The following is a 24,370-nucleotide window of genomic DNA, read 5'->3' on the forward strand; positions in this document are numbered from 1 at the left end:
AAATAGCGTTGACAGATAGTGACAGGGAGTGATTGATGGGTGATTAGGAGGGTGACTGGGTGCAAACAGTGGTCTGGGGGGTGGGCAGGGGGGGGTCTGAGGGGTGCTGTGGGCGATCAGGGGGCAGGGGGGGGGGAAATCAGTGTGTTTGGTGCAGACTAGGGTGGCTGCAGCCTGCCCTGGTGGTCCCTCGGACACTGGGACCACCAGGGCAGGAGGCAGCCAGTATAATAGGCTTTGTATACATTACAAAGCCTATTATACACTGTTGCAGCGGCGATCCGGATGCCAGTAACCCGCCGGCGCTTCCGAACGGCCGGCGGGTTACGGGGGGCGGAGCCAGTCCCCGGCGGCTGATCGCGTCACGAATGACGCGATCGCCGCATAGCCACTCCCGCAGCCGCCCCCGCCGATGGGCGTATTGCGGTCGTTTGGGCCCAGACTTTGCCGCCGCCCATCGGCTGGGGGCGGTCGTTATGTGGTTAAAGAAAACCTAAACTGAAAATTAAAAGTCAAAATAAGCATACACAAATCATACTTACCTTCCATGTAGTCTACTCCTCAGTGTCTTTCTCCTGTCCCACGTCCTGTTTGTTCACTGTGATCAAGGGAATTTTCCGTCCTCCATTTTGAAAATGGCCATTTACCATAACAGCTTTCTGGTCTGCACACTGTTAAACTGTAACATCGCCCACTTGAGCCATAGGGAAACATGGACATTACCCGGTACATCAGTTTTCCTCTCAGCTATAACTGTCAGCAACTGCAATATTTCAGATCTGACAAATTATTGTCAGAACTGGAAGGGATTATTGTCAGAAGAAAATTGTGAGCTTCTGAGAGGAACTGATGGCAAGGTAACTATGTAATGTTCATTTGAAGTTACCTCAAGTGTTTATTTTAAATATTTTTACTCAGTACAGGTTCTCTTTAAGGACTCCTGCACACAACATGTGATTCCGAATTTTTAATCGGTACTGCGTGCTGCGTTTATCTGCGTTCTTATTTTGATAGCATCCAGGGAAAATCGGAATCACAAGTTGGATTTGCAGTGTGCAAGGGGCCTAATATACATTTGGTTAGGATATTCTTTTTAATTCCTGGTTCAATGACTCTTCGTGGAATTCTCTTTTAAAATGTACAAAGAATTAACTTTTCCCTTTATTTTGCAAATAATTTGTGGTGCAAGGTGGTCAGAGAAAGGTTACATACTTTGTGTGTATTAGCTTGTCCCTAAGTGAATGCATACAAGCCTACAGGTAGATATTCTTTAAAAAGAACCTGAGCCGAAGCTCGGGTTTAGAAACATTTAGGCCTCTTTCACAGTGGGACGTTGCGTTTGATGCAACGTTAAAGTCGCACAATGTGCCCCTAACGCAGCGCATGTCAGTTAGGACATTGGACGTTATTTTGCACTGCGTTGTGTGTCTCTTGGTGCGCCGTTTTTGTCGCATACTGATGGAACGAAAACGGTGCATGCGTTACATTTTAAAAAAAACATTACTGAGCATGTGCAACACACAACGCAGCAAATTTATTGCTAAACGCACAGCATGCAGCACTTTCTAAATATTGCTACACGTTACACACAACACAACGTGTGCACTGTGAATGTCACACAGACTTTGCATTGCTGTGCGTTAGTCTGCGTTATAATATTTTGTAACGTGCGACTTTAACGTCCCACTGTGAATGAGGCCTTAGGGCTCAGACACTATTTTCTGAGCGCTTTTTAGCCATCAGCGCTTTGAGATTTATTTTCAAAAATGCTCCTATTTACTTACATTAAAATCACGGTAAAATTGTGTGATTTTACAGCAATTGCAATTTGACAGCAATTTTAATGTAAGTGAATGGAAGTGCTTTTTGAACAGTTCTCAGAAAGCACTTCTGGCTAAAAAGCGCTCAGAAATGCGCTTATAGTGTGTCTGAGCCCTAACTCAAGGAAAGGGAAGCCTCTGGATCCCAATTAGGATTTTCTCGCTGTCCTCCGGCCCCTGGTTGCTGCTCGCCAGGACCCTCCAACTGATTGGCCTCTTCTGACACTAGCAAGGCCATGCTGCAGCTGCATAAGCACAGGAATACTCGCGCAGGTGCAGAAAGGTCATGCTCATGCTTGAAGAGGAACACTGACCTAATCAGAGCCCTTGTCGGTAATCTTTGGAGGGTCCGCACTTGCCAACAGGGGGCCAGAAGACAGCGAGGGAAGCATCATTAGGATCCAGAGGCTTCCCTGTTCTTAGGAAACTTATTTTGTACCTCAGCTTCTGCTCGAGTGCACTTTCACCAGCATTGCAAAGCCTTCACAAACAACGGGTTATTAGAACACACATTTGAATAGAGATCTCTTCTTTCTGCTCTCTCAGTGTTACTTAAAGGCCCCCCTTTCACAGTTTTTATCGTAGTGTAACGTTAAAGCAATGAAAGTCTATGGGCCATTTCATCAGAGCGTTATGGGTCAACATCGGCGTTGACCGAAAGACATTCAAGTCAATGGCGCCACAGAAATCTTGTTTCGTGTTCCCGTTGCGGTGCGCTTGCGCCAAAGCATAGGTTTTCAAAATGCGTCCTTGCAATTCGTATTTCCGTCACAGGAAGGGAAGCTAGAGAGCTTATAGTTTGGTTTGCTGCCAAGAAATACATTACTGCGGATCAAAGTAGGTGTCTATGAAGCTTCTTTTTAGTATTGTGATCATCCGATCGCACCGCAAGTAAAACACAGGTTGCCAATGTGAAACCAGCCTAAAAGAAACCAGGCAACTGACTCCCCTACCACCAGGGCAAGGTACTGCACTAGAAAGCTTGTTACAAATCTAACAATTCAAACACTGCTTGTAATAAAATGCACCAACCTTATGGGATTTAAAAAAAACGTACTTCACTACAAACCATTTCTATAATAAACCATTGCAAATTAATTTGGATTGGTGGGGGGGGGGGGGGGGGGGCGGAAATCACAAGGTTGTGCAAAACACCAGTATCGTGTAGAAATACAAATACTGTTTATACTTGCGTATATCAGAAATTCTCAGTACAAAAAGATGTGCTGAAAAGCCCCCTCTCAGCTTATATGCGAGTCATGTGTGGCTGTGTCACCCTTTTCCCCCTCCATATGCTGCCGGGAGATGTCGGTCAGTGTCTGTGTCCCAGCCCCAGGCAGTGGGTCCTTGTCTGCAGAGTGGAGCGGCCGGGGACCCTTGCTGCCTACATGACGTATGCAGAGCGTGCAGTAGTGCCTTAACTTTCAGCGCCGGGGCCGTCTGCATTAAGTATGCAGCCAGGAGATATAGCGCTGTGTGAAAGGAGCTGTCTGCATCCCAGGCAGCGGCTGGAATGCCCCGGCCACTTGTACGAGATTGCAGCGGTGACGTAAGCGCCGGGGACTCCTATTCAGCCTGTGACGCTCATGTGGTCTCATCTTTATGATGCCCTCTAGTGGCGTCTTGGTACACAGTGTGCATATCTCACAAGCTAAATAGGAGACCCTGCTGTGATCCCGTACAAGTGGGCGAGGACATGCCTGTGGGCACGGAGGAGACCGCTCCTTTCACACAGGGGGATATCTCCTGGAAGCATACTTAATGCAGGTGGCCTCGGTGCAGATAGGTAAGCCATTACTGCGCGCTCTGCAAGCATGGGGAAGAGAGCATCTACTGCATCTGGCTGCCTAATATAGGGAGATACAGTGGGCACATCTGGCTAAGTAGAGGGGGATATCTTATATAGTGGGCACATCTGGCTATGGGGGGGGGGATTTCTAATATAGGGAGCACATCTGGCTATGAGGGAATTTCTAATATGGGGGGCACATCTGGCTATGGGGGGGAAGCCTAATACAGTAATGGGTGGTACATCTGGCAATAGGGAATTGCCTAATACGGGGGCACATCTGGCTATTGGGGCTGCCTAATACAAGGGGTACATCTGGCTATGGTAGGATGCGTAATACATGGTGCACATCTGGTTATTTATAACCCATTTGAGGGATGCTTCATACTTAAGGCACACCTGTCTTTTTATCCTATGGAGGGGGCTAAAGTGGGGAGGGGGGCTTATATGCGAGTCAGTGACTTTTTCCTGATTTTAGGTAAAAGTTGGTGGGGTCGGCTTATATGTGAGCATATCTGGTAGCCATTTTATGTAATAGGCCTAATTGCATTCAAAGCGGAGGTGGTCTGATGATAGAGAAAAAAATCTGCTCAGGATTCACAATGCAACTGAGGCTCTCTGACCTGTTCATGTGTATGCAGTGCTGCCAAAAACCATGTGCAAACTTCAAGGAGGGAAAGAACACAGCTTGTGTAAAAGGACCTACCAATACTGTAATCACGATAGCTGCTTTTCATTTAAGAAAAGGCAAAATTTAACTGGACCTATCAGTATTTTATTTTTTCATTTTAAATAAATACTCGTTATTAAAGTGGAACAATTCTAATAAAAAGTATATACATTATATCAGAAAAAAAATAAAATAAAACTAAATAGAAAACCATACAGAAAAACAAAACAAACAAGGGGCACATAAATGTACATTTTAAATACACACCTGTGTTAGTTATACTGTAATCCTCGTTTTTCCTTCGCATGTGGTATATCACGATAACCCAAACCAAAGATGTTCCAACCACGCAACAGACGACAACAATTATAACAATACCAACAGTGGTCCAACCATCTTCATCATACCCAATTCCAGTCGAAGAGGAATCGCAATTAGGAGACGACAGAACATAAAGATTTATATGACCCCTCTCAGTTCCGAGGGTGTTTGACATGCTGCAGGTATATTTTCCTGCATCTTCAGGTCCTGCATCAACAATGATAAGCAGCTGGTTTGCAGCGGCAAAAAAATGCCGTTCAGTGACCACCAACGGACCATCATCTTTTGTCCAATTCAAACGAGGAGCTGGGCTTCCCCCTGCAATACACTGTAATACGGCAGTCTCCCCACGGGCAACCGTCCTGTCTTCTAAAGGTCTTATGAATGACGGCGTTTCTAAAGAATAAAATAAAACATGGGATTATAATATATAGCAAGCAAAACAAAGCCTAACCTACCTAATAAAACACCAGGTGTCCACGTCCACCTGCGTCCATGTGTGCCACTGTAATACGCATGCGCAGGGCCACGGTTGAGCAGAGGTTGCGGCTGTGGGCATGCCATCGTTGCGCTTGTTAACTTACCCTGGTGTTATGATTATTTCCAGATTTAGGGTCTAAAAGCCCTGCAATTTTTTCGCAACCTTTTAGACCCTAAAAACAAGAAGCAAAGCACACCACGGAGAGGTCTCCTGCATATAACTCACTCAGGCATGCAATTACCGTTCTGAGCTGCGGATTTCCGTCCCGAGCCTGACTCGGGATTAACGCTAAGGAGGTTAATGTGACAGATCTGACGGCTAGTAGAACATAAAATTTACTTTTAATTTCAGCGCAGGTTTATTTCTAATAATTTCAAGCACTCACATAAAAAGTCACCAATCACGCATTGTTTACTGTGTGCTGTATTAAGGATTAGACCCCTTTTCTCTGTCTAGTCACTCTCCCTTCTACATATTTGCCTAAAGTACTGTATCTGATCTGAATTTTAAAAGCCTGTTAAAAAAGGCCACCGCATAACTTACCTACTCCAAGTTTTGCCAGCTCTTCCGTCCTGTAAGTTCTCCTGTTCAGCTGCAGTATCCTTTCGCAATTGTCGGCATCTTCACAACAATGGTGCTGACCCAGAAGTACTTCAGAGTAAGCGGCATTACTGTTAAGATGCCAGAGTATACGAGAGGACACTGTGGTGGGAAAGGAGAGCTGACAGGACGGAAGAGGCTGCAATGGGAACCCGGAGTAGGTGAGTAATGACGTGGCTTTTTTTTAACAGGCTTTTGATAATTAAAGCAGGAGTGTCGGTTTAAGTGGGCATGGTCAGGGGAGGAAGGGGAGTTCTTAGGAGAACTGCAGCTTCTTCCCCGCCCATATCTGACATTCTTTACCAGTTGAAGATTTTGACTAGCTAGAACGGGGGACAACGGGGCACTAGACAAAAAAGGATGGTGCTGTGACATATGTCACAACACCATATACACAACCGATTAAATAAAATGCAAACACTCCCTCAGTTCAGGGGTCCTTTAACACTTGCTTTCCTCCACTGCCTCAGTTAGCGCCTGAAATTTCCTTAGCCCACCAGTTAAACTGCCTGGCAGGCAAACACAAATGGAAACCTTTTACTGCTTGTAAGACCAAAGACACCATTTTGCTTTTTAGTTTTTTTTTTTTTTTTTTTTTTTTTTATAAAAAGCAACAGTGCAACCAGCCTGTAAATCATGGGTGACACAATGTAGTGCAAGATGGAATAGTCAGGGGCCAGTAAAGCAGAGATGTTAGCCATTATAAACTTACAGCAATCCTCTCCAATTCGGAAGCTCTGATAAAAAGGGATTGTACCTGGAAACATGTCATCATTGTACATATGGTGGGTAAGGTCATCATCCACTCTCACTTACCAAAGAAAATAATGCACTCTGCTCTTTTAGAAATACTACTTAATTAAATTAAAGAGTGAGCACACTTCATATGTCTTAATTCTTCATATGTCTCTTTTGGATAACTCCCGAATGGCTAACTGCTTTGATGTCAGGTTGAATACATTTATGTGTGAGTATTAATCACTGTGGTGCAGAATAATAATATATGTGAACACAGAGAAAGTTTGGATCAGCACCCATCAAATTTGAGAGAAGCGTGTGCCCAAGCTTGTAGCATTCCACACCACTGGAGCCGTTAATTCAGTAAATTCATGCCCCTGATGAGTCGAATGACGAAACTAGTTGGGCGGAGCCTACGGAGCGAGTGAGACGCTGACCTGGGAGTTGGATTTTACAATGCGCAATTTTATTTGGAATCTGTGAGTGCACTATTTTTAATTCTTTTACAATAAACAAGACAGTATTACGCTATGTCAAGGCCTGTTTAGTTCATAGGCAACCACAATCTGACTGATACGCCGATTTATGAAAAAAAACGCTGAAGCTGGTCTGTCATAAAGCCAGCATTTAAATCAGGTGAGAGGCTGGTTTGAAAAACGGGTGACAGCACATTGGGTGCATACTAAAAATCAGGGCCTCACTGATGATAGTGGAATTTATTTTGGTGGCGGTGCAATAAGGAGCTTGATGCGGAGTTGCACTATGATTATGTATTTGTTTACATGTACCGAGCACTGAAGGTGCGGGAACCGTGCAGCAAGCCGTTGATGACCACGGATTATTATCATAAGCGTGATTGCCGATCGTGATTGGTTGGCCATAGGATCTGGTGAGCGCATGTGTGTTATGCATTTACATTGAGGAAGATCTTGTATGAAGAATTATAGAAGAAATTTGGGACTTTTTTGTTTCTTGGGACTTTTATATTTTTTTATATTTTTATAATCCTACATGTATTTTATATCTGACACTGTGGTATAGGGATAACTACGGTAGTTACTGGAAGGAGCCCAAAAGGAGCTAAGACCATATCGGTCTGACTATCTGTTTTTGAACTGTTGAGCGCTATACCTTTCCTTTTCTTTGTTTCTTTAACAGTGCAACCAGCCTGTAAATCATGGGTGACACAATGTAGTGCAAGATGGAATAGTCAGGGGCCAGTAAAGCAGAGATGTTAGCCATTATAAACTTACAGCAATCCTCTCCAATTCGGAAGCTCTGATAAAAAGGGATTGTACCTGGAAACATGTCATCATTGTACATATGGTGGGTAAGGTCATCATCCACTCTCACTTACCAAAGAAAATAATGCACTCTGCTCTTTTAGAAATACTACTTAATTAAATTAAAGAGTGAGCACACTTCATATGTCTTAATTCTTCATATGTCTCTTTTGGATAACTCCCGAATGGCTAACTGCTTTGATGTCAGGTTGAATACATTTATGTGTGAGTATTAATCACTGTGGTGCAGAATAATAATATATGTGAACACAGAGAAAGTTTGGATCAGCACCCATCAAATTTGAGAGAAGCGTGTGCCCAAGCTTGTAGCATTCCACACCACTGGAGCCGTTAATTCAGTAAATCCATTTGGAGAAGGCACCAACGATGAAAGTAATCGTCTCTTTATTAATCACATCTGTTTAAAAGCAGCAGTATAACAACGACAGACCGCTGTTTCGAGCCGCCATGCTCTTTATCAAGTTGCCAAAACTGCAATACACATATTAACCTTCCACCTCTCCTTATATACCGTGTCAGCACCAATAAGTGGTCAGCGTTTGAATCATCCAATCACAGTGTATCAACAGTATGGAGGACTTGATGGGGAACTGTGTAGTATACAAAATTCACAGCCCCTAGGCAAAACCACTCCCACTGTCTATATGTATTCAAAAATAAAAGTACTTTGGAATCTCACCTACTAGAAACAAACAGTTGTCCTAACTCCCCACCGTTCCCGCCGTGCATAGGAAGAGCCTCCGCATTACAGTGTAACCAAAAAAGCCAAAACGCCGCTTTCACCGCCAATCAGCTGTTCAAGATGCCAGCCAATAAAAAAACCTCCTATAGTAAGACGGCGACCAATCCACATCAGTATGCGTCTTAGCAAATGAATAATGCGTACATCATGACGCATCCGGACGGCGACCAATCCGCAACATCATGCGTCTTGACAAGTGAATGATGCGTATATTATGAGACATCAGGACGCTGGCCAATGAGCGACCAAGTCCAACTGACCAATTACGCGTCCCTAATCTCCGCATGATGAGCGTACAATCAAAACAAGGGCCCCGCCTCCCAAGCAAAGCGCCAATGCGCATCAGGCTAGCATGCAAAAGCGTCCTATTAGGATTAGGGACTCGTGATTGGTCAGTTGGGCTTGGTCGCTCATTGGCCAGCGTCCTGATGCGTCATAATATACGCATCATTCACTTGTCAAGACGCATGATGTTGCGGATTGGTCGCCGTCCGGATGCGTCATGACGTACGCATCGTTCATTTACCAAGACGCGTACTGATGTGGATTGGTCGCCGTCTTACTAGAGGAGGTTTTTTTATTGGCTGGCATCTTGAACAGCTGATTGGCTGGCGGCGGCGAAAGCGGCGTTTTGGCTTTATTGGTTACACTGTAATGCGAAGACTCTTCCTATGCACGGCGGGAACGGTGGGGAGTTAGGACAACTGTTTGTTTCTAGTAGGTGAGATTCCAAAGTACTTTTATTTTTGAATACATATAGACAGTGGGAGTGGTTTTCCCTAGGGGGTGTGAATTGTGTATACTACACAATTCCCCATCAGGTCCTCCATACTGTTGATGCACTGTGATAGGAGGATTCAAACGCTGACCACTGATTGGTGCTGACACAGTATATACGTTGTTATACTGCTGCTTTTAAACAGATGTGGTTAATAAAGAGACGATTACTTTCATCGTTGGTGCCTGCTCCAAGTGGATTTACTAATATATGTGTATTTTTGGACTACCATTAGGGACTTTTTTCCACCAGCAATCGCTAGCGTTCTGCTGAATCGCAATTGCTAGCTCTCAGCTAAGTAACAAATTTACCTGGCGTTTGCGGTCGCAATTTTGCTATGCACTGCACAGCAAAATCGGGGCAAAAAAAAAAAAAAAAAAAATAAAAAAAATCGATCCGCGGCACGATCGTGTTTCTGTAAAAAGCGAATCGCGGTAGTGGAAATTACCTACCGCGATTCCTATGTTACAATACAAACTGTAGCGATTTTAAAATTACTAGCGGTTTGCGATTCAGCATTGCAATTGCCGCTAGTGGAAAAGGGCCCTAACAGATGCAGGTCAAGAACTTGTTTCTTAGTATACACTCTAAACTTAAATCATCTTCTGACAGTACTTCTTCCAAAACAGAGCAGCTTTTTACATGGAAAATTATTACCAAGACCCCTTTCCTATATATGCCCTACTGGAAACACAAGTGTTGCGGCAACGCATGGCATCTGTGTTTCTATGCGATTCTTCCCTATGTGGTTGTGATTTCCAATTCCATTCATTATAATGAATGAAAATCTCAATGCGTTTGCAGAAATTTGTAGACAACCATGCACTGCGATTCCATGGTGAATTGCAAAGCATGGATGTGAACAGTCCAGTGTATGTAGTGATACTGATATCACTGTAGATCGCATTGCGTTGGTGAAATTGCACCTGAAAACGCGAATGTGGGGAAGAAGTCTTAAGCATAATTTCTACCAGTCATATCTATCCTGATGTATCCTGCCACCAAAGTGCATATATTTGCGAGTAGTTATATACAGTACTGTGCAAAACATTAAAGTGAACTTGAAATCTTGCACAGGGCACAAGGAAAACAGAAATGCACCCTGTATGTACAGTGGTTTGCAAAAGTATTCAGCCCCCTTGAAGTTTTCCAGTTTTGTCATATTACTGCCACAAACATGAATCAATTTTATTGGAATTCCACGTGATAGACCAATGCAAAGTGGTGTACACGTGAGAAGTGGAACGAAAATCATACATGATTCCAAACATTTAAAAAAAAAAAAACTGCAAAGTGGGGTGGGCGTAATTATTCAGCCCCCTGAGTCAATACTTTGTAGAACCACCTTTTGCTGCAATTACAGTTGCCAGTCTTTTAGGGTATGTCTCTACCAGCTTTGCACATCTAGAGACTGAAATCCTTGCCCATTTTTCTTTGTAAAACAGCTCCAGCTCAGCCAGATTAGATGAACAGCGTTTGTGAACAACAGTTTTCAAATCTTGCCACAGATTCTTGATTGGATTTAGATCTGGACCGTGACTGGGCCATTCTAATACATGGATATGTTTTGTTTTAAACCATTCCATTGTTGTCCTGGCTTTATGTTTAGGGTCGTTGTCCTGCTGCAAGATAAACCTCTGCCCCAGTCTCAAGTCTTTTGCAGACTCCAAGAGGTTTTCTTCCAAGATTGCCCTGTATTTGGCTCCATCCATCTTCCCATCAACTCTGACCAGCTTCCCTGTCCCTGCTGAAGAGAAGCACCCCCAGAGTATGATGCTGCCACCACCATATTAGACAGTGGGGATGGTGTGTTCAGAGTTATGTGCAGTGTTAGTTTTCCGCCATACATATCGTTTTGCATTTTGGCCAAAAAGTTCCATTTTGGTCTCATCTGACCAGAGCACCTTCTTCCACATGTTTGCTGTGTCCCCCCACATGGCTTGTGGAAAACTGCAAACAGGACTTCTTATGCTTTTCTGTTAACAATGGCTTTCTTCTTGCCACTCTTCCATAAAGGCCAACTTTGTGCAGTGCACGACTAACAGTTGTCCTACAGACAGATTCCCCCACCTGAGCTGTAGATCTCTGCAGCTCGTCCAGAGTCACCATGGGCCTCTTGACTGCATTTCTGATCAGCTCTCTCCTTGTTCGGCCTGTGAGTTTAGGTGGACGGCCTTGTCTTGGTAGGTTTACAGTTGTGTCATACTCTGAATAATCGCTTGAACAGTGCTCCTTGGGATGTTCAAGGCTTTGGAAATTTTTGTAGCCTAAGCCTGCTTTAAATTTCTCAATAACTTTATCTCTAAACCTGTCCGGTGTGTTCTTTGAATTTCATGGGGTTATTGCTCCCAATATTCTCTTAGACAACCTCTGAGGCAGTCACAGAGCAGCTGTATTTGTATTGACATTAGATTACACACAGGTGCACTCTATTTAGTCATTAGCACTCATCAGGCAATGTCTATGGGCAACTGACTGCACTCAGACCAAAGGGGGCTGAATAATTACGCACACCCCACTTTGCAGTTATTTATTTGTAAAAAAAAATGTTTGGAATCATGTATGATTTTCGTTCCACTTCTCACATGTACACCACTTTGTATCGGTCTTTCACATGAAATTCCAATAAAACTGATTTATGTTTGTGGCAGTAATATGATAAAATGTGGAAAACTTCAAGGGGGCTGAATACTTTTGCAAACCACTGTATTTAGAGAGTTTAGCTTGTCTAATTTCCCCTCAGCTGTGCATTATTACAAGTTGTAATTTGATCTCTCCCGTGTCACATGACTGCCATGGCAGAGATGACAGATAAGCTCACCAGAAAGCACAGGATGTTAACAATAGGGCTGCTTCCATGAATCAGAAAGTAAAAACAGCGCAGATTTATTTTAGGATTTGTATCAGCTGTAACAAAAATGTTATGCTGTTGCATATCTTTTAAAGCAAACATTCTGAGTTCAGGGCCGCTTTAAGCTTTAGTGAAAAGAGGTACAGTGAGAGGTTTTCAAAATGTCTATTTATACCAAAGATCAACGAGTGAACATATTACTATTATGCTATATATATATATATATATATATATATATATATATATATATATATATATATATATATATATATATATATATATATGCTTTTTTTGCAGCAATTTGCAAAGTCTGTAGTAATGTCACCAACTGTCCCTTGGAGTAGCTCACAATCTGTCCCTACCGTAGTCATAAGTCTAATGTAACTGTCACAGTCTAAAGGCTGGCTCAGAAAGACATCTACATCCGCCACCCACAGCAGTCCAGCATCTCGTACCAAATGTTTTTCTGCAAGCTTGCAGAAAAGCACGTCAGCTTTCGGCGGCGATTCCCGGCATGCGCCGGTTTTTATCCCTGTACGGGGAAACGTATGTGTGCCGGTAAACCAGGATCAGCTAAGCACCGGGCAGACAACGGTAAAAAAATGGGATCAATACACGGCGGTTGCGCAAACGACGGTAAGCAATAGTACCAACTATTGTCCATTCATCTGCGTTAAGCCCTAAAGTCATCCTATCTGCTTCTTTAGCACCTTTTTCATTTGCTAGGTACAGATAAAGTATTTTGGGAAGACAAAGAAGACAAGAAGTTTACTGAATCAGAAGAAGGTGAACTTCCTGCATTTACTAGGCGTCAATTCAAAAACAGGTGGTTCCAGATATGCTATCCAATCTGTTCAGGAAAAGCATAAAGAAAAATACAACTCTGAGGACTAAATAGGTCTTGGTTGGTGAAGGAAACCTGGTGTGGCAAAAGAGATACACCATGTTGCCTACCCTTCGCAATCTGAGGATACACCAATGCATGTGAGAAAAGACAATCAGCCCCATAACATCAGAGAAATATATAAAATATTTCTGATTCTGAAAACCCGGCACAACAACCTAAAGTCTAGGAAAGTCAGATCGGAAACTTCATAGAAAAAAAAAATAGCTCATAAAATGACACTTCTTACTTGAAAACAAAACCCAGCAACTCATGGGTGCATGAAAAAGACCAAAAACAAGTGTGCTTCAGTTGCTGGGGACTAATGAATCCAATTTGGAAATATCTAATTAGCAGAAGGCAGTTTGCCAAAGGCCCGGAGAGCAGTACAAAATTAGGAGTTATATTTCTATTAGCAGCATCAATTTAGCACTTTACAAACAAAAAGCAGGTAACCAGGTAAATTGTACCCAAAACCAAACAAGCTGAAGTAGCATACATCTGAGTGAAAGATTTCAGCAAGAATCCTGACGTCATCAGAGCTGAGGACAGCGCCAACATACCTAAAAAGCGATTTTAAATGTACATGTGGTGATTTATTAGATTATTCTTTGTACCAATAAATTGGTCTATTAAGCTTATGTACGCTCACCTTTCGTGGTTTTTACATTTGTGATAAACTATTTAGTGTCCATCTTTTATTTAAATGAAAAAGTTAAATGTTTATGCTTTTATCCACAACTTTTGCTAAATTACTGATACTGCTCATCGTAAGTTCCATGTTTGGGTTGTTTTATTCTACATACCTCTGCCTTTGGGAATGTTTAGGGCAAATTTAACCAACTTCTTCATCCAATCAGTATACTATGAAAATATTTAATTAGATTTTGAATTAAGCCCACAAGACCCATTTTAGATCGAAATTCTAATAAGTATAGAAATACAATTTTCCATCATGCATTACCATGAAGGATATGATTGATCAGTTGTAAATGTATTCTGCAATGAGCCCAAATACAGTAAAAATCAATGAACTATCCTCCAGATCCAATTGTTCTTTTCTCTAAAGAGATGGCAGGGTTCCCAAGAGTCTTGATCTCAACACGGATACTGTCTGAAATTATGTGAAGAGACAGAAGCAACACACCATGCCTAAATCCAGATTAAAAAAAAGTGTGCTTAGTTCTTTCAAATGCTTTTAAAGTACCCCTGAACTAAGAGGGGGTTTAATTATGCTAGGTGCCGTTGTTTGAATGGTGCTGTGACATGTCACAGCGCCATTATCGCAGTCCAGTGCACCCATTGGTCCCCGTTCTAGTCAACTGAACACATCGAATGACTAAAATGTTGAATATGGGTAGGGAGGAAATAGCAGTTATCCTCCCCAATCACACCGCCTTGTACCGCAGACCTTTTAAGACCTGCAAAAAAAGCACCACCACACAATTCACCTACTCCTGGATCCCTTCACTTCGTCATTTTCACTGTCAGCTCTCTCATTCTGCCACAGTGTCCTCTCGTATCTGCCTGCATCTTCACCATTGTGGCGCTGACCATAAAAGTACTTTCGGGTTACTTCTGTACAGGAGTAACAACCTACCTAAAATTCCTTAACCACTTGAAGACCACAGGCTTTATCCCCCCTAGTGACCATGCTTTTTTACAACTCTGCACCCTGCAGCTTTAAGAGTTTATTACAGGGCCATACAACTTAGCAGCCAAATGAATCTAACCACCTTTTCTGCCCACCACCAGAGCTTTCTGTTGGTGGGAGCAGATTGCTGCTGCTGTGTTTTTTTAATAAATGTAAAAAGTATTTTTTTTAAATAAAATATACATTTTTTTTAAATTGCCCTCCCTCTCTGAGATCCAGCACTAGGATCACCTCTCATAGGGATAGGCCTATAAGAAGGATCTGATTGTGAGCCAATCCAGGGGATAGGCAAGTGACAGCGTTGTCCCCAGTACAGTGCTGCGCTAGATTGCAGCGATGTACAAACTAAAATAACATTTTTTTCCCACCCTAACAGCCTGCCAGCTAGGATCGTGGCTGGCAGGACTCAGCGGTGATATCCCCACTACTCTCCACCTACAGGACCTGACACCAATCGGCGTTAGGCGGTCTTGTAGCTGCCATCCTCCCTCTGCCAATCGGCGTTAGGCGGTCAGAAGAGGGTTAAACAGGTGTGTGCAAGCAGTAGGGATAGTCCAGAAGATGCAAATACTTCTGAGATTATGAAGTATTGTGCAGCTTGAAAAAGATGCAATTGGTACATTTTCAAGGTCCATAAAGTTGCAAACTAAATTTTTATAGTCCCGCGTCAACTCGGAATTATGGTATTTAAATCTCACTGAACATCCCTAAGAGATTTTGTGGATTTTAATTCAAAGGGATGTCACAAGAAATACTGATTTTATTCAATTTTTTTCTCTTTTTACTCACTTTAAAGAGTGTTAGTTGATCCCCCACCCAAAAAAAACCAAAAAAAAAGAAAAAAAAACTTACAGTTTGGCGAAAATTATAATACTGTGCTAGGAGCAAGTCATGGCAGTTACAGGTTCCAGTCAGAAAAATGTCTTACCTAATACAGTCAAAGTGACATTGGTAGATATACTTCCAGCAGGATTTTGAGCTGTGCAACTATAAAGGCCCATGTCTTCAATCTTAACATTGACAATGAACAGAACTTCATCTTCTGGCATGACATGCATGCGACGCTCTCGAGCTGCTGGGAAATCTGTTCCTCCATCTTTCTGCCATGCAATTTGTGGAGTTGGGTAACCATCTGCAGCACATTCCAAACGTGCCATGGCACCAGTTCGGATTGTCAAATCCATTGGCGTTTTCAGGAAAGTGGGCATTTCTGATGAAAACCGCAAATAAAAATAAGTGTAAAAAGAATGAGAGCAAATGCAATAATGGATAGGACACACTACTATACGCTGAAGCATAAAGCTTAAGACTAATGTATAACAGAAGAGCTTATGAGAAGCATATTAAAAGGAGTCCCATAGTGAATTACTAACAGGGCACTACCGAGCCCTTGTAGGGTTTCCAAAGTTTGCTTTGCAGTCTAGTGTTTTGCTATTTGGAATTACAGGCAGTCCCCGACTTAAAGCCAATGGGTACCGCTATAAAAAAAAAGTCAGATACTCACCTAAGGAGAGGGAAGGCTCGGTCCTAATGAGCCTTCCCTCTCCTCTCCCGGTGCCCTCGGTGCTGCGCTGGCTCCCCCGTTCGCGTCCGCCGCCGCAGGGACTTCGGAGGTCTTCGGGAGCACTCGGGCTTTCAAAGACGGGCCGCTCCATACTACGTACGCGCGAGCGCGTCATAGAGGGCCCTAGCGCATGCGTAGTATGGAGAGGCCCCGGCCTCTGGAGCCCAAGTGCTCCCGAAGGCTTCCGAAAGCTCCCTTCGGCATGCGGAAGTGGCAGTATTTGACCGAACTGGTCGAATACTGCCATGGGGGAACCTGCGCGGGACCGGGCACCGGGAGAGGAGAGGGAAGGCTCATTAGGACCGAGCCTTCCCTCTCCTTAGGTGAGTATCTGACTTTTTCTTTTTAGAAACGGTAAACATTCACTTTAAGAACGACCCGCCGATACGAACAGCATGGATTCTGTGATTCCATAGGAACAAGTAAAAAAAAAAAAAAAAACACAACAAAAAACAAAACAAAAAAAGAAAAAAAAAAAAAAAAAGAAAAGAAGTGTTTCAAATTGGACTTTTAGTTTTTGAGAAAATCAATTTTAAAAAATGTAAAGAAAAATTGGCTTTTAAACTTGTATAAGCAGGTGCAGAGGTGACACAGAGGGGGACACTGGAGGCACAGGGGACAGAGATGGCACAATGTTCCGACTTAAAGGATACATCCAAGCTGTTAAAAAAAAAAATCCACTTACCTGGGATCACTCCTTTAAGAACAGATTCAGGTTAAGAATGAACCTACAGTCCCTATCTCGTTCGTTAACCGGGGACTACCTGTATGTCAGACTTTAAAGCAATTTCACTGATCTGCTCCGGAAAATTCAGTTCTGTTTCAGAAACTGACAATTCCATTTCTGGAGCTTGTTACAGGTGCTCTTAATATTACCAATGAGACAGAGATATAGCTCATTGCACAACAACACCCTAGAATACAGGCCATTAACATAAATACATACCCAGTAGTATTACTAATATAGAGATCTAAAAAACAAAACAAAACCAGAATATGCACATACCATTGACTGTGAGCTTAGCTTTGATAGAGTAGTTGGAGCCAAAATGGTTTGTGATGACGCACTGGTACCTCCCCTCATCTGTAAAGTTCACATTGGAGAGATGCAAAACTGTGGTGTACTCAATAAGCTCAGTTCCATTTTTATGGTATCGGGCAAAGGTTTCTACTTTGGCATCATAAAGGACTTCACTGTTTTTCCTCCATGCTGTATACATAGGAGAGTCACTGCTACTTCCTGCAGAACACGTTAGTGTCACATTCATTCCTTTCAAGGCCACTGTAGGCTCAGGGTGCAGTTTGATTTGTGGTTTAGGAAAATTATCTGTGAATGAAAAAAAAAATACAGGTTTCTAAATGGATATGCTTAAACCGTATAAAGATGTTTTACGTACAGCAAATTTAATAAAAACAATTTAGCCAGCAATTTACTTTTTAAGTCATAAGAAATGAACAGAGATAACATAGAAAGGACAATTGAAACCGAGATGAGCTATACAATCACATGCCAATGTGAACCCCAGGTGCAATAATGACAAAGCCGGGGATATACACATACAAAATATCTGGCAAAACACAAACAGTAAAACACAGCAAAAACTAGCAGTCCATCAGTGGTAACATTGCTCGTCACATAGAGACTTTAAGACATCTCAAACTACACAAGAGTCGTATAATGTTCAAAGTAAAGACGCGGGTCAGTGAGCCTTCATGCAAGTCTTTAACAACAATAGTCGCATGAGCTGGTCTCATCCATGTGGTAAGATATAATAATATCATCCGGGGACAATATAAAACACAGCAAAATTAAATAAAAACAAGAACAAAAGAAAAGAAAAAGGAAACAAAAAAGTCGTATTGAACCTAAGAACAAGCACAACGAAATAACATTAAAGAGGATCTGTAACGTCAAAAGATCCCCTTGGGGGTACTCACCTCTGGTGGGGGAAGCCTCCGGATCCTAATGAGGCTTCCCACACCGTCCTCCGTCCCTCAGGGGTCTCGCTGCAGCCCTCCGAGAAAGATGACGTCAATATTTACCTTCCTGGCTCCTGCGCAGGTGCTCTGACGGCTGTCGGCTCCGAAGTAGGCGGAAATACCCGATCGCCGACGGGTCTGCTCTACTGCGCAGGCGCATGTTTCCGGCGCCTGCGCAGTAGAGTGGACCCGACTGAGATCGGGTATTTCTGTGTAGTTCGGAGCCGAGAGCAGCCACAGCGCCCCCGCTGGAGTCTGCAAAGGTAAATATTGAACTGACAGTCGGGTCTGTCGCCGGCTGTTCGGAGGGCTGCAGCGAGACCTCCGTGGGACAGAGGACGGCGTGGGAAGCCTCATTAGGATCCGGAGGCTTCCCCCACCCGAGGTGAGTACCCCCCAGGGGATCTTTTTGATGTTACAGAGTCTCTTTAAGCCTGCAAATTCAATACCTCTTCCAAATGCTGGAATCACTTTGTCGTATCACTATTGAAAAATGGATAAACCTTATACCCAGGGCAAACCCACCCCCCGCACACCAACTCGCAAAGCAAACACCAAAATAACGAGCAGAAAAGGAGTTTTAATTGACTAGGGCTTGAAGTCAACCCCTGCTGCCTATGTGTGAACAAACCTCTCTCTAGTGTTGCCATTAGAAGCTATCAGCTGATCCATGTGCATCAATTCATATAAAGTGAACGCCCAGTTTGAACTTACTATAAGGCCAGGCACCATGGAGAGGAGTGCAGTCTCAGGTGGCCTGCCAGAAGGGCTAAATGTCTCTACAAGCCCACCATATGTGCTCCTGAGTCCTTGAGGCATCTCCACTTCTGCAGCCCAAATTAACACCAGGCTACATCTTCACTAAAGCCACTGGGCAAAGATACCAATTGTTGCGTTCCCGTAACCAGGTGGAAATGGACAACTGATGCGCAAGCATGAAGGCCTTTGAGCATCTATCATCCAGAAATGAAGTGCCCAAGGCTCGTTCCTAAAATGAACAGAACAGAGTTCTTCACCCATCTAGGGTATCCCTCAGCAGACCATACACTGTGGAGAGCAGAGGTTCAGGTCCTTGTGTTTAAGTGTATAAAGTTTCAAAGGCGGTTATGGTTCTTGCATCTTTGGACCAAAGGTCCCCAAGCAGCATCGGCCCAGGATGGGACACATCTTAATTGCGGCAAATCCACTCTCTTCCATGACAAGGTGGCATGATCATGAATTCCAGACGGAAGTAAAAAATACTGGACACAAAGGGCCCACATACGTGGAGAGCTGCACTTAACATAAAAGTTGGTCCCACACTATCAGAGCTTGCCGGGATTGATAAGTCTGACCATTACTATGTAGTCTATACCTAGGGGGAATCCAGGGTGGTCCTTTCCCCAAGACTAGAGAAAGCAAATCGTTATGGTAGGATCAGAATAAATGTTTTTTTTACCACCATAGTGAGTACATCAGCCCTATGATAAATCCAAAAGTCTGGGATCCCCAGACACCCCTTGTCTCTATTAACCACAAACAGAGCAAACATTAAATGGTAAACACAGAGTGCTGAATACCCCTCGGGTTAATAAACACTATACCAAAGCAAGAAACTCTGATGGGGTTAACTCAATAATGAACCCCTCCATGGTTCATGGAGTAAATAAAAAAAAAAGAATTCACAATCCAATTGTTGAGTAATTAAACAATATCCAATTTATTAGGGACGTGTCCCACAAAAACAATTAAAAACATGAATAGATAAATCTCCCTGAAAGCTGAAGATAATCAGCTCCCCTCTAACATGTAATATATAATGGGAATGTAACAGTATAAAATATCTACTGGACAGCCAAATAAAATGCTGTCTCGCCAAAAATTGCATGAATCACAAAGAGATATAAACAAGAACTACAAAAACTGAGTGCAAAATAGCGCAAATTATTGCAATCAATAGGAACAACTATAAATACAAACAATGCGCAACCACAATGAAGGCATAAAGTGGAGGAAATAATTATTTGACCCCTCACTGATTTTGTAAGTTTGTCCAATGACAAAGAAATGAAAAGTCTCAGAACAGTATCATTTCAATAGTAGGTTTATTTTAACAGTGGCAGATAGCACATCAAAAGGAAAATCGAAAAAATAACCTTAAAGAGGAACTCCAGTGAAAATAATGTAATAAAAAAAGTGCTTCATTTTTACAATAATTATGTATACATGATTTAGTCAGTGTTTGCTCATTGTAAAATCTTTCCTCTCCCAGATTCACATTCTGACATGTATTACATGGTGACATTGTTACTGTGGGCAGATTAAGGAGCTGTTGCTAGCTGGTCTGGCTTTAACAGACAGCTGTAAGCAGCTATTTCCTGTCTGAACATTGTTACATTGTGGCAGTTTGCCAGGAGTACCATACGGTACCAGAGCCTCTTGTGGGAGGGGTTTCAGCACAAAATCAGTCATACAGCGCCCCCTGATGGTCTGTTTGTGAAAATCATTATTTTTCTCATGTAAAAGTGGGTATCAGCTACTGATTGGGATAAAGTTCAATTCTTGGTCGGAGTTTCTCTTTAAATAAAAGATAGCAACTGATTTGCATTTCATTGAGTGAAATAAGTTTTTGAACCCTCTAACAATAAAAGACTTAATACTTAGTGGAAAAACCCTTGTTTGCAAGCACAGAGGTCAAACGTTTCTTGTAATTGATGACCAAGTTTGCACACATTTTAGGAGGAATGTTGGTCCACTCCTCTTTGCAGATCATCTCTAAATCCCTAAGGTTTCGAGGCTGTCTCTGTGCAACTCTGAGCTTGAGCTCCCTCCATAGGTTTTTCTATTGGATTAAGGTCCAGAGACTGACTAGGCCACTCCATGACCTTAATGTGCTTCTTCTTGAGCCACTCCTTTGTTGCCTTTGCTGTATGTTTTGGGTCATTGTTGTGCTGGAACACCCATCCACGACCCATTTTCAGTTTCCTGGCAGAGGGAAGGAGGTTGTCGTTCAGGATTTCACGATACATGGCTTCGTCCATTTTCCCGTTAATGCGATTAAGTTGTCCTGTGCTCTTAGCAGAAAAATACCCCCAAAGCAAAATGTTTCCACCCCCATGCTCGACGGTGGGGACGGTGTTTTGGGGGTCATAGGCAGCATTTTTCTTCCTCCAAACACAGCGAGTTGAGTTAATGCCAAAGAGCTCTATTTTGGTCTCATCAGACCACAGCACCTTCTCCCAGTCACTCACAGAATCATTCAGGTGTTCATTGGCAAACTTCAGACGGGCCTGCACATGTGCCTTCTTGAGCAGGGGGACCTTGCGAGCCCTGCAGGATTTTAATCCATTGCGGTGTAATGTGTTTCCAATGGTTTTCTTGGTGACTGTGGTCCCTGCTAATTTGAGGTCATTCACTAACTCCTCCCGTGTAGTTCTAGGATGCTTTTTCACCTTTCTCAGAACCATTGACACCCCACGAGGTGAGATCTTCAGAGCGAGGTCGATTGATGGTCATTTTGTGCTCCTTCCATTTTCGAAAAATCGCACCAACAGTTGTCACCTTCTCTCCCAGCTTCTTGCTAATGGTTTTGTAGCCCATTCCAGCCTTGTGCAGGTCTACAATTTTGTCTCTGACATCCTTGGACAGCTCTTTGGTCTTTCCCATGTTGGAGAGTTTGGAGTCTGCTTGATTGATTGATTGATTGATTGATTGATTATGTGGACAGGTGTCTTTTATACAGATGGTAAAGGGGGAAGAGGCGCCCAGAGCAGATAAAATACGTTAAAAACAAATAAAATGAAAAAAGTGAGGTGGCTTACCTCAATGAAGACAAATTCACGTATTAACAGAATTTTATTGCACTGGCAACGCGTTTCATGGGTGCATACCCACTTCCTCAGGCCAAATAGCAGTGCCTAATAGTGCTTGTAGCCACAAATAAGGCGCCTTATTTGTGGCTACAAGCACTATTAGGCACTACTATTTGGCCTGAGGAAGTGGGTATGCACCCACGAAACGCGTTGCCAGTGCAATAAAATTCTATTAATACGTGAATTTGTCTTCATTGAGGTAAGCCACCTCACTTTTTTCATTTTATTTGTTTTTAACGTATTTTATCTGCTCTGGGCGCCTCTTCCCCCTTTACCTTGTGCCTTCACCCTCCTTTTGGAGGGGGATCAACCCTCTTTGACCAGTTTAGGTCATTTGAGGTTTGCTTTTTATCAAGAGTGCGACCATCACCAGCTCTGTCTGGTCACCCGAGTGGAGTCGGGGTTATATATCTCCACCTGCTTCTAGTGGTCGGTTGCCCTTCTGCAACCCACCTTTGTGAGTATAATACATTCACATTTTTTACATGCTTCTGGTACTGAGACATACTGCACCATTTGGGCTCCTGTTGTCTCTGTGTTTTCTTCCTGCAGGGTGCAATTTTTATTATCCCTACTTTTTGTCCTTTTATACAGATGACTAGTTAAGACAGGTGTCCTTAATGAGGGTGACTAATTGAGTAGAAGTGTCTAACCACTCTGTGGGAGCCAGAACTCTTAATGGTTGGTAGGGGTTCAAAAACTTATTTCACTCAATGAAATGCAAATCAGTTGCTATCTTTTATTTAAGGTTATTTTTTCGATTTTCCTTTTGATGTGCTATCTGCCACTGTTAAAATAAACCTACCATTGAAATGATACTGTTCGGAGACTTTTCATTTCTTTGTCATTGGACAAACTTACAAAATCAGTGAGGGGGTCAAATAATTATTTCCTCCACTGTATGTTACTATGCAAAAATCACAATACAATGGGATAAAGTGCAATAGTGCTGTTAATCAAAAGTACAGTGGTGTGAGGTAGAAATAGTGAATAAGAGCGGCTTACCAGTGTGAACCAGCCCCGAAAGACTGTCTCCTTGCCCCACTGCTCCCTCTCTGTGTGCTGGTTCACACTGGTAAGCCGTTCTTATTCACTATTTTTTTTTTTTTACCTCAAATCACTGTACTTTTGATTAACCACACATATTGCACTTTATATATCCCATTGTATTGTGATTTTTGCATCTACCTCAAAATTTTGCATAGTAACTCTTTTTGTAGTACCGTACTTATTTATATCACTTGTTAGAAAGGTTTGTGATTGATGCACTTTTTGGTGAGACCGCACTATATTTGTTAGGCTGTCCAGCTGATATTTTATACTGTTACATTCTCATTATACTGTATATTATACATTAGAGGGGAGCTGATTATCTTCAGCTTTCAGGGAGATCTTATCTATTCACGTTTTTAATTGTTTTTATGGGACATGTCCCTAATGAATTGGATATTGTTTAATTACTCAACAATTGGATTGTGAATTCTTTATTTACTCCATGAACCCAGTAGGGGTTCAGTATTGAATTAACCCCTTGTCCCTATTGTCACACCAAAGTGGTAAGACTTACTATTGCGACTATTCTTCCATAAGAACTTTAAGGCCGGGGACCTAAGTTTGCCAAAAAAATTTACCTTAACGGGAATAGTTTGAAAAATGTAAAATCACTCTAGGTAACATCCATTTTCAGTACACTCATCTGTTCCAGCCACTATAGCAACAGACTCGCCACATCTGGAGATCACGATTAACCAGAGTGAGCAAGAGTAAACAGTTCAGCAAGAACAGCTTGCTCAAGACTGCGGCGATTTTCATCCCCAGATAGGTTAAGGACACAGTTTGCCAACAGAAAGTCTGTTGGAGGCTCAGTGTCTCCTTCATGGGCATTGAAAAACTCGGTCCTTCAGTTTTGGAAACGCTCCCTCAGGATGGAAATGGAACGAGTGACATAAAGGGGCAGGCTGTCTTCGTAGGAGTGTGTCGTTTGAATTCCTGTAGTGAAAGGGTTAGCTTGTAGAGCAATTGCCAGATGCTCCATTATCAGTGCATATAATAAAGGTGACAAACGGGCATTGTGTACAGAGAAAGGATCGGATTAGAAGCCATAAACCCTGATTCACGCCGTTGGGCGAGAGTACAGCGCTATGACCTTGGCTACAAAAATGGGAAAAAAAGAGTAACAAATCTCAAAGCACACCAAGCTTCAGCTTTTGGTGAATAAAGATTAAAAAACAACTGAAGTGAGAATATTGAGGCTGCCATATTTATTTCCCTTTAAACAAGTTGCCTGGCTGACCTGTTGAGCTATTTGGCTGCAGTAGTGTCTAAATAACACCAGAAACAAGCA

The 24,370-nt window shown here is 42.7% G+C and overlaps 1 protein-coding gene across 4 annotated transcripts in view; it reads right to left on the reverse strand.

The window, feature by feature from the left end:
* LRIG2 (leucine rich repeats and immunoglobulin like domains 2) overlaps positions 1-24,370 on the reverse strand; it is a 172,260-nt gene that overhangs the window by 96,039 nt on the left and 51,851 nt on the right. For all 4 annotated transcript variants that reach the window (XR_011026381.1, XR_011026382.1, XR_011026383.1 and 1 more), the window contains exons 13-15: positions 17,202-17,522; positions 15,560-15,841; positions 4,547-4,996 (exon numbers count right to left, since the gene is read on the reverse strand). Coding sequence is in view for 1 of the 4 variants with exons in the window: in XM_068269722.1 (XP_068125823.1) it covers positions 4,547-4,996; positions 15,560-15,841; positions 17,202-17,522 (1,053 nt within the window). In the remaining 3 variants the exon portion in view is untranslated. The remainder of the gene's footprint in view (positions 1-4,546; positions 4,997-15,559; positions 15,842-17,201; positions 17,523-24,370) is intronic.

Source organism: Hyperolius riggenbachi, chromosome 2 (genome assembly GCF_040937935.1).
Source record: "Hyperolius riggenbachi isolate aHypRig1 chromosome 2, aHypRig1.pri, whole genome shotgun sequence".
NCBI classification, from domain to species: domain Eukaryota; kingdom Metazoa; phylum Chordata; class Amphibia; order Anura; family Hyperoliidae; genus Hyperolius; species Hyperolius riggenbachi.